The sequence below is a fragment of the Peromyscus californicus genome, unplaced genomic scaffold, assembly GCF_007827085.1.
Source record: "Peromyscus californicus insignis strain IS unplaced genomic scaffold, ASM782708v3 Scaffold_4__1_contigs__length_199733344, whole genome shotgun sequence".
NCBI classification, from domain to species: Eukaryota; Metazoa; Chordata; class Mammalia; order Rodentia; family Cricetidae; genus Peromyscus; species Peromyscus californicus.
The window spans coordinates 158,258,009-158,268,576 of NW_026294562.1; the positions used below are offsets into that span (position 1 = coordinate 158,258,009).

The 10,568-nt window shown below is 46.8% G+C and overlaps 1 protein-coding gene across 1 annotated transcript; it reads left to right on the top strand.

Annotated features, from left to right (window-relative positions):
* The first annotated feature begins 2,897 nt into the window (after positions 1–2,897).
* Positions 2,898–8,852, top strand: Pdcd5 (programmed cell death 5). The gene is made up of 6 exons (XM_052761353.1): positions 2,898–3,099; positions 4,162–4,199; positions 6,587–6,648; positions 7,354–7,445; positions 8,345–8,416; positions 8,689–8,852. Exons 1-6 carry the CDS (start codon positions 3,034–3,036, stop codon positions 8,734–8,736), a joined length of 378 nt encoding a protein of 125 aa, XP_052617313.1. The 5' UTR covers positions 2,898–3,033; the 3' UTR covers positions 8,737–8,852.
* The last annotated feature ends 1,716 nt before the right edge of the window (positions 8,853–10,568 follow it).

Sequence of the window (10,568 nt, forward strand, 5' to 3'; positions counted from 1 at the left end):
TGTGTGTGCTGTATCTTCCTAGGGGAAATCTGTCACACAGGAGTGTACTTGTGTGTTCCTGTGCACACGTGTGGAAGCCAGAGGTTGACATCGGCTGTCTTCCTCTGTTATTCTTCACTTTATTTTTGAAGACAAGAGTCTTCTGCTGAACCTGGAGCGCTGCACTGTGGTCAAGATGGCTCTCCAGCAAGTCCCAGGGACCTGTGTCTGCCCCCCACAGCTGGGGTTCTAGGCTGAATTCAGTTTTGTATGTGGGTAGAGGGGATGTGAACTCAGGTCCTCACACTGTGTGCCAGGCTCTTGATAGACTAAGCCATTTCTCAGCTCCAGATGCCTGCATGCTGACCTAGTTAATAAGTGGTGGCATTTGCCGAGGTGACGAACAACGGAAGGGCTGGCTAGTGAGGAAGTCAAGGGTCAGTGTGGAGTATGCTGAGTTTCTGTAACTATGACACAACAGAGAGCGCCGGGCGGTGGTGGCGCACGCCTTCAATCCCAGCACTCAGGAGGCAGAGGCAGGTGGAGCTCTGAGTTCGAGTTCAGCCTGGTCTACAGAGCAAGTTCCAGGACAACCAAGGCTACACTACAAAGAGGTTGAGAGGGGATATGTTTGAGAAGGATTAGGAGGTGTGTCTTGTTGGAGGAGGTGTGTTACTACACTTGATTTTAGCCAAAAGGCCGAGAAGCGATGGAGGTGTGTTACTGAGAGCTCAGCTTTGAAGTTTCAAAACCCCAAGTCAATCCAAGTTAGCTCTTCTGCCTCATGATTATTGTCGAAAGGTGTGAGAGCTCAGCTACTGTTCCAGAGCCAAGCCTGCCTGCCTGCTTATTGTCATGGGATGGTCATAGACTCTAACCCCCTAGAATGGTGAGCTCCAAATGAAAAGCTTTCTTTTATAAATTGCCTTGGTCCAAGTATTTTGTCATAGCAGTAGAAAACTAACTGTCTTGGTTAGGGTTTCTACTGTTGTGAAGAGACACCATGACAACAGCAACTCTTACCATGGAAGGCATTTAACTGGGGCTGGCTGACAGTTTCAGAGATTTAGTCCATTATCGCCATGGCAGGAAGTATGGCGTAGCACAGACAAGACACGGAGGTGGAGAGGTAGCTGAGAGTTCTGCATCTGGATCAGCAGGCAGCAGGAAGAGAGAGTGACACTGGGCCTGGCTTGAGCACTTGAAACCTCAAAGCCCTGGTGACAGGCTTCCTCCAAGAAGGCCACGCCTACTCCAACAAGGCACGCCTACTCCAACAAGGCCACACCTCCTAACTGTGCCACTCCCTATGAGCCTAGGGGGGGCCGTTTTCATTCAAACCACCACAGTGACTCAGACAGCCCAGGATCAGCAATTCCACCACCTGTGGGTATAGATTTAAAATAACTCAACGCAGGAGTGCAGGCAGGCACTTATACACCAATATAGATAAGGGCTTTACCTACAACAGACAAAAAGTGAAAACAAGGCAAAACTGATGGATCCATCTAACGTGCTTTATGCGGTAAGTGTGTGCAGCAATTAAAGCAATGGAATGGAGGAGGGAGAACTGGTTTGCTTGAGGACAAGGTCTCACTCTGTAATGGCAAGCTGGTCTCCAATTCTAGATCCTTCTGCCTCAGACACCCCTGGGTTGGCAGAGTTTATAGGCATACACCACCAAGTCCAACCAGGAATGAAGTTCTGTCACATGGTACATCATGGATTAAAAACTTGAAGGTTATATGATTAACCAAATATGCCAGTCACAAATCGATAAACATTGTATGAGTAGGCAAATTTATAGAGACAGGAGTGTTGTTTGTTTTGTGATGGGAATAGGGGGAAGTAATTACTACTTAGGGAATGGAGTGCCAGTCCAAGACGATGAAAAAGTTATACATAGAGTGATCTTTGCTCAACAGCGTGGATGTAGGTATTCAGTGGGTTGGAGAGGTGGTTCAGAGGTTAAAAGTGTGTATTACTCTTCCAGAGGCCCACAGTTTGATTCCCAGGAGGCTCACAATTGCCTGGAACTCCAACTCCAGGGATCCCACACTAGGTCCTCCATCACACACACACACACACACACACACACACACACACACACACACACACACACACACAGACACGCGCACGCATGCGCGCACGATTTTTAAAAATTATGAAAATGGTTAGGTATATTTTGGCATAATTAAAATACGTACACCTCAAGCAAGTCACAAGATTGGAGAATTGGGCGTGTTTTTTTTTCAGCCACTCCACCCCATACGGAGACCTCCACTTCAAAATCAGGGTGTGTGTGTGTGTGTGTGTGTGTGTGTGTGTGTATTGCCAGAGTTCACACACTCACAGCGTCTTCTCAGCGTGGGGCTAAGGCAGACAGGGTGTCGATTAAGGAGCTTACACTTTGCTGCAGTGCCCCATCGCCGATCACTAGGGATCACTTGCACCCCCATCCCAGCATCAACTAAACTTAGCCTAAACTTTGCTTTCGCTAGGCTTGTTCATGGCCAGATAGTCTCTTCCACTTTCTCCTCACAGTTAGGCATCTCAATCCACTACAATCAAATGGTTTTTTTTTAGTGTATGTAAAAAATGTGCAACCATCGCCACGACGCAGTTGTAGAACATTTCCAACCCCCACTTCGCCTTTCCAAGCCCCCGCGTCTCACCACGGAAGCTACCAGTAAATTGCACTGATTATCCTTGCTAGTCGATGTCTTATAACTAGACGAGGTTTTTTTTTTTTTTTTTTTTTTTTTTTGGTAAGAAGCGCCCCTTAGAGCGGCTCTGCGCCTTTTATCATCGAAGGATCGGTCCTCTGCGAGGCGCCCTGGCAGGGGCGGGGCAGCCGTGGCTCAGGACTCGACTGTTGATGCCTGAGTGCCCCACGCGCCTGCGCAGTAGCGGGAGTCGTGCTCTTGTCTTGGGCTGAGGAGGTTCCTTCCGAGTTTACCGGAGTGTAGGTGCGGCTGCGCGACCCCCGACGGCGGCTGCGCGACCCCCGACGGCGGCTGCGGCTGCGGCTGCGCGACGTGGGACGGCCGCGCCATGGCGGACGAAGAGCTCGAGGCGCTGAGGAAGCAGAGGCTAGCGGAGCTGCAGGCCAAGCATGGGGTGAGCGAGCGGGCGGGGCGCCGCCGCCGTCGTCCCGGGAAAGGTCTGCCGGCGTTTGTCCGTGGACCACGGCCTCCCGCGCCCCTGTAGCCCCTTGTGTGTGCGGGGACACGGGTGTCCCGGAGGCCGCCTCAGCCCTTTCGGGTCGCGCGGGTTCCCACGTGGGCCTTGTGCGGGTCGGGGTGTGCGCGCCCTCGGGTCGCTCCCAAATCTCGGCCTTCGCCGCCGTCGAGCTTGGTGCCAACCCCGCCGAATTCTGGTCGTCAGGGATTCGGTCTTGCTGACCGGAAGTCAGCGCTGTGTAGAGAGGGTCCTTTGAGTGCGGAGGACACCGTCCCGACGGCGTGTCCCCGGCGGGACTCCTGGGCTCGAGACAGTGCTCAGCCCCTGCGGTGCCGTCTGGGGAGTGGCGGGCTGCACACGAGTCTCGGGGCAAACGCTAGTGATGGTGGGTGGCCTCGGTGGCAGCACCCCTTGACGCAGCATCCCTTGTGCCAAGCCAGGGGTCTCTTCAGACAGTCGTCTTACTGGGAAAAATAGGGCTCCATGATCCAGGGCCCCCCCAGGGAATGCGTGTGGTCCCCAAAATTCTATTAGATTGTGACTTTGGAAGCTCGTCCTCACTTTGTAAATGTGGGGCTGGGGGTGGGAGTTAGCCTGAGCCGCGGTGCTTACCTAGTATGCTCAACATCCTCCCTGTCTTCCCCAGGTACCACCCTCAGCCCTTCCATATTTAATAAAACAAAGCATTGCAAATGGAAACCGACTCATTGATTTTTGTGAGGCCTAGTTTCCATCTCAGGAGCCTATTAGAGCAGAAAGAAAATCGAATAAGCCCTTTATTTTTGTTTTCATTTGTTTGCTTTATTTTGAAATAGGGCTCTGTCTGTAGCCCAGGCTGGCCTGCCTGTAACTTGAGGTCCTCCTGCCTCGAGTGCTAACTAGAGTTACAGATGTGTGTCACCTCACCCTTTCCCCCACCCCTGCAGTGTACCTTCTATTTTTCTCTCCTCTTTTGAAGTTCCACTTGATTAAAAGGTAAAATTACCTTTTCCCCCCCAGGATCCTGGTGATGCAGCCCAACAGGAAGCAAAGCAAAGGTATGAGCTAGAATTCTAACTTTCTGGAAGGGTGGTTTCACAGATTGAATTTGTCTCTTATTTAGTAGTTGTAATTGGTATGTGACTCTTAACAAATTTCCTAACATAGTGATTTTCTAATAAGTCTGAGTCAGGGTAATTCCTTTTTTAGGTTGACTCACTATATACTCATGGAGTTCCTTTAGTGCCTTGTTTTGAAGTTCTACCTGATTACTCTCTACTAAGCTTAACAGAATTACTTCGTAGGGATTTCTAGACCCAGGACCACACAGTAAACGTTCAGTAAATATTACTTTACACTGCTGTTTTGTTGTAGAATATTATTTTAAGGTGTGTTACTTTTGTTTATGTTACATTTGTTTAACTCTGTGAAGCTGTATTACTGTCCCTGCCTAAAACAACTGATGGTTTAATAAAGAGCTGAATGGCCAATAGTGAGGCAGGAGAAAGGATAGGTGGGGCTGACAGGCAGAGGATAAATAGAAGGAGAAATCTCAGAGAGAAAAATGAAGGAGGAGGACCCAGGGGCCAGCCACCCAACTACACAGCAAGCCACAGAGTAAGAGTAAGATTTACAGAAGTAAGAGAACGGGAAAAGCCTAGGGGCAAAAGGTAGATGGGATAATTTAAGATAAGGAAAGCTTGTAAGAAACAAGCCAAGCTAAGGCCGGGCATTTATAATTAAGAATAAACTTCTGTGTGTTATTTATTTGGGAGCTGGGTAGTGGGCCCCCCAAAAGAGTAAAACCAAACAACAACACCGTCTTACCCCTGCACATGGCAGAGCAGTTTCACAGAAGCACAGACGTACATTTGATGTGTGAATACACCCTGCTTTTGCCTTGGCCATTTCTTAGGTATATGTAAATCCAGATAGCAACCTGCAAGGTTAAACCTCTAAGTCCACATTCTTCGAGGAGCTTGTTTCATTTTCCTTCTCTACTCAGGATCCCTCATCTAGGGTCTCTTTTTCATTCTTTGAGTACATAAAGCACATGCGTCTAGTCTCAACTGCTTGAGAGGTTGAGACAGGATCTCATGTTCAAGGCCTGCTTAGGCAACTTAGCAAGATGCTGTCTCAAACTGAAAAAGATTAAAGAAGAGAGGCTGGGGATGCAACGCAGTGGTAGAGTGTTTTCTAGCATCTGCAGAGCCCTAGGTTCAAGTACTAGTATGGTAAAAACAGACTGGCACATCTTATAACCCATAGTATCTGAGTTAGATTCAGGAACTCTGAGAAAATGGCCTAATAAACTTTAAGCCATGTTCCCAAGGCCCTTGATAGTGGGCACACCTAGCCCCAGCTGTCCCTTTAATTCTGCTAGTCCATGTCTGCTTTGTGTAATCGTTTCCTTGGATGGTTGCCTTAGAGGAATATTTTAAGTCTTCTACTTAAAAGTCTGAAAGCAGCATGAGGTGGCACAGTCCTGTGATCCTAGCACTTGGGAGGCTGAGGAAGGACGGTGAAGAGATCGAGACCAGCTTTGGCTCCATAGTGAATTCTGGGCCAGCCTGAGCTCTGTAGCTAAACCCTGTCTCCAAAAAGTTTGAAAGCATTGTCCATGGTTGCTACTTGAGTATTCAGGAAGAAGCAAGAATAATTGCAGAGTTAGAATTTCCATGGGCTCTGGTTCTACCTGGGCCACGGTTTTCTCTTTCAGAGTCTCCATAGGTTTCTGTATCCTTCCTAAAGAAAGTACACTTGGTCTCTCTTTTTTTTTTTTTTTTTGTTTTTTGTTTTTTGTTTTTGTTTTTTTTTGTTTGTTTGTTTTTTCGAGACAGGGTTTCTCTGTGTAGCTTTGCGCCTTTCCTGGAACTCACTTGGTAGCCCAGGCTGGCCTCGAACTCACAGAGATCCGCCTGGCTCTGCCTCCCGAGTGCTGGGATTAAAGGCGTGCGCCACCACCGCCAGGCCACTTGGTCTTTCTTAATTGCTGAGACTTTACTACAGGTTTGTAGCATGTGTCCCACTCGGTACTTAATGTTGGTAATGGTTGTTGAACTGAAATACTGCTTCATGAAATAGTGTTCTGCCGTTCTGGTAGGTTTACACCCACAGAGCTAGCTGAAGGCCAAAGCACCTAGCATCGTCCAGTCTGTGAACCGCAGGTGTCTTATAGTGGCCTGCTGGATGGCTGAACAGATAGGGGCACTTGCCACCACGCCTGATGATCTGAGTTCAGTTCTCAGGACCCACATGGGGAGAGGCGAGAACTGACTCCAGAATTGTTCTCCAGCCTCCACATGTGCGCCGTGGCGTGTGCTCCCCTCAAATAAATACATAAATAAATGTAAATATTCTTTTAAAGGGACATTGAATAAATGACTTGGTACTCAGCCTGCTGACAGCTCAGTTCTAATCTTGTATGACCTATGTTTTGTTGTAGGGAAGCAGAGATGAGAAACAGTATCTTAGCCCAAGTCCTGGATCAGTCAGCCCGGGCCAGATGTAAGCTTCTTCAATTTCCTTTATTCTCGTAAAATTGGCTTGAGGTAATTGGATGGTCAGAAACATGTATGCAGTTATTGTTCTCATCAGAGCAAATGTTTAAAGGACTTGAAAGACATTGTAAGAAGTATGAAGTTTATAAAGTTAGAGAGAGATTGTTATTACTGTTGAAGCACATTTTTTTAGGAATGCCCCTTGAGGACATTTTTAGTAGAGTTTGTAAGGATTGACTCTTGAACAGTCACAGAGTTGTGGTGGGAAGGGGTGGCTAGGGGTTGATTATATTCTGGCTTTTAGTGCTCTGTCTGGAATCTTCAAAGTAAATCTAGAAAACCATGAGGAAAGGAAAGAATGAGCCAGTCAGAGCAAACTGTCATCTTTTCTGTTGGAAACTTGAGTCCAGCCTCCACTTTGAGAGGCCACTGTAGATGGATCGTGCCATCATTTCATAGGCCACTGTATATTATCAGAAGCAGGAAAGCATGGAGTTTAGAACCTGAGAACTCAAGTTTAATCTTGGCTCTCCCACCACAGAGTGACTGACTTGAGATTGAGAGGCCTAACCACACTGTCTGCCCTAACTACCTTTTGCCTGTTGACAGACCAAAGCTTGTGAGATACTTTGGAAGTGTCAGTGGATAGTTCTAAGTGTAAGCAGTGCATTTAGTCTTCATGCTTTCTTGTCTGTTTTTTTTTTCTTTTTAGTAAGTAACTTAGCACTTGTGAAGCCTGAGAAAACTAAAGCAGTAGAGAACTACCTTATACAGATGGCACGATATGGACAGCTGAGCGGGAAGGTAAGCCCAGACGGCCTGAAGGAGCGCGGTGGTACCTGCAGGCGGAACCCTGGCTTGGGGGCCGCCAGGTGGCTCCCCAGTTTCAGTGCTTGCTCTCTTGCAGAAGACTGGAGCTTGGTTCTCAGCACCCACGTCAGGAGGCTCACTAGTGCCTTTAACTCCAGCTCTAGCAGATCCAGGGCTGTCTGACTTCCACACATGCGCTGCATAGACACATTGAAGCAAAATACTCATGCACATGAATTTTTAAAACTTAAAAAATCGGCTGCACCAAGTAATTTCCATATTTGAATATAGAATTCTTATTGACTCAAAATTTTAAAAGAGAGAATAATCACCCCCACTGTAAATCTTGAGTGATGATTGCCTGTCCTAAAATGCTCAACTTTCTCCTTTGCTGGCACTGTGTCAAGTGTGACCCAGTGATTATTAGAGTCACCTGGCTTGAATTGTCCCTGCACTAGAAATGGGGTTTGTCAATATCATTAACATACCACCAGTGTTTGCAGAAGTTAGGCTTGTTTTGCACTTGTGAGGGGAGGTTGAAGTCTTTGGTTCATGTCTGTGTGTCTGTGTCTGGCTGTATCGCCATAAGGATTCTTTAGCGGCACACAAGCCCTGCCTGCACTGAACCTGGAAAGAGCCAGTTGGTCTTTTCTGAGGGTGTTGTCTCTGGGGTGGTGTCGGCAGAGGCGGCATATCTATGCCTGTGACCTTTCACACAGTGGTGGTCATCGCCTTGCTAGCAGTGACAAAGATGGCCTTAAACCCGCTTGCTTTCCTCAGGAGCTGTCCCTCTACTTCCCCCCTGGGCTATTCCTGCACCTCAGAGAGACTTCACTGTGACTGGTCTGCTTAGAGGTGATGTTTGCTTTGAAACACTTCTCTCTTGTTTATAGGTATCAGAACAAGGTTTAATAGAAATACTTGAGAAAGTCAGCCAACAGACAGAAAAGAAAACAACAGTTAAAGTAAGTGCCCCGTGTGCATGCGCCTGAGCAGTCGAGTGCCTTTGAGAGCTTCCAGACACTGGTCCTGTTATGTGGTTGGCTAAGACTGGCTTTGTGGACAGTGTCAATCTTAGAGGATTCTTACCTCTCAAATTACCCCTCTTCGCTCACTAAGTTGGTTCAAAGACACACACACACACACACACACAAAGCCTCACTTGAGTAATTAAAAATGTTTTTCTCAGAAAATCTGAGGCTTTACAAAGTGTGACATTCCTTTAATTTTCCTCTAGTTCAACAGAAGAAAAGTAATGGAGTCCGATGAAGATGACGATTACTAAGAGGAAATGCTTAAACTTACGGAGCAGTGTCTAGGGCAGTTACAACCTTTAAATGTTTACTTTGTTTATTGTCTATATATGCATTTTGAAAAAATAAACTTGTTACTCAAACTAAAGCAGTTTGGGTGTTTCAGAATCACAGGCAACTCTTAAGAAGATCTGCATTTTGAATAATTTTCCCTTCCTTCCAAAAGCTTTTAAATGGTGGTAGTGCAAGTTTCTCCTTTGCAGCGGGGACATTAACGTGAGGTGGAGATAGAAGCTGTGCCAGCACGCTTCGGCAGCCAGAGACATCAAGGGAATGAAACCCCTGGGCAACCCAATCAGCTGAGCATATCCGGCATTCTTTTTTTTTTTTATTATTATTATTATTATTATTATTATTATTATTTTTGGTTTTTCGAGACAGGGTTTCTCTGTGTAGCTTTGCGCCTTTCCTGGAAATCACTTGGTAGTCCAGGCTGGCCTCGAACTCACAGAGATCCGCCTGGCTCTGCCTCCCGAGTGCTGGGATTAAAGGCGTGCGCCACCACCGCCCGGCATATCCGGCATTCTTAAGGCAGAACTTGTCAAAGCAGGGACATTGCCTTTTCCTGCAGGTAGCATTGCAAATTCACAGCTTTTGATTTAATTTACGTTTCAGAGGCACTGAGTTTACATTCTCCAACAGGTACCACTCTGATCCAGAACAACTAGAGTAATACTTTTGCAGATAACTAGGACATCCCGTGGTCACTGTTGAATAGTGACATGTTTACAAGAAGAGTAGGCTAGAGATGGCTGAGTGCCGATGAACACCGGGCACAAGTTCTTTTCCCAGCACCCATGTTGGGCAGATCATAACAGCCTGTACCTCCAGCTCCAGGGGATCAGACACACCCTGGCCTCAGAAACCTACTCAGGATCCCCCTTATAAGCGCGCGCGCGTGCGCGCGCGCACACACACTAAAAATAAATCCTAAAAAAAAAATGCAAATGGGGGCTGGAGAGATGGCTCTGAGGTTAAGAGCACTCGCTGCTCTTCCAGAGGTCCTGAGTTCAATTCCCAGCAACCACATGGTGGCTCACAACCATCTGTAATGAGACCTGGAACCCTCTCTGGCCTGCAGGCATACATGCTGTATACATAATAAATAAATAAATCTTAAAAAAATTATTTTAAAAAATGCAAATGAATTTGTCAATTTGTGTTCAGGATTGCACTGTCATAGTTGAAATCTGCTGAAGGGCTTTGTGGGTGGTTTTGGTTCAGAGGGTTTTGCTGAATATATTTTGGGTTTGTTGTTACTGTTATGTCTAAAACTGGTCTCAACTCTCCATTTAGCTGAGGATGACCTCAGACTCATGATCTTCCTGCTTCCACATCTCTAGTACTGAGATTACATATGTGTACCCCACACCTGGTCTCTGTGGTGCTAGGAATTGAACACCACTTCATGAATGCTAAGTAAACAATGCTAACTGAAGCACATCCTTAAATTACCAGTTATACTTAAAATTTGCTTTATGGCTCACTTATATGAAATGCTAGAAAGATACCTGACATGTCTCTTCGAGTTTTGTTACAGTCACCAGTTGTGATGCCTAATGGCTGAGGTGTGTTGAAGGACACTTGGAAACGTGAAGGAAAGTTGGCTGTTTACACAAGGATGGGGTCCTGAAGACAGCTAACGTGCTACATGTGGTTAGCCTGCAGGCATGGAGCTGGCTGTACTGGGACCTGCAAACAAACGGATTTGAGCATTGCCAATTTTTTTTTTTTTGGTTTTTCGAGACAGGGTTTCTCTGTGTAGCTTTGCGCCTTTCCTGGAACTCACTTGGTAGCCCAGGCT

Excerpts from the sequence above, each read along its gene's own strand:
- Pdcd5 (XM_052761353.1), top strand. The coding sequence starts at position 3,034 with ATGGCGGACGAAGAGCTCGAGGCGCTGAGGAAGCAGAGGCTAGCGGAG. Across the intron at positions 4,200-6,586 it reads CAACAGGAAGCAAAGCAAAG|GGAAGCAGAGATGAGAAACA; the intron begins GTATGAGCTAGA and ends GTTTTGTTGTAG. Across the intron at positions 8,417-8,688 it reads AAAAGAAAACAACAGTTAAA|TTCAACAGAAGAAAAGTAAT; the intron begins GTAAGTGCCCCG and ends ATTTTCCTCTAG.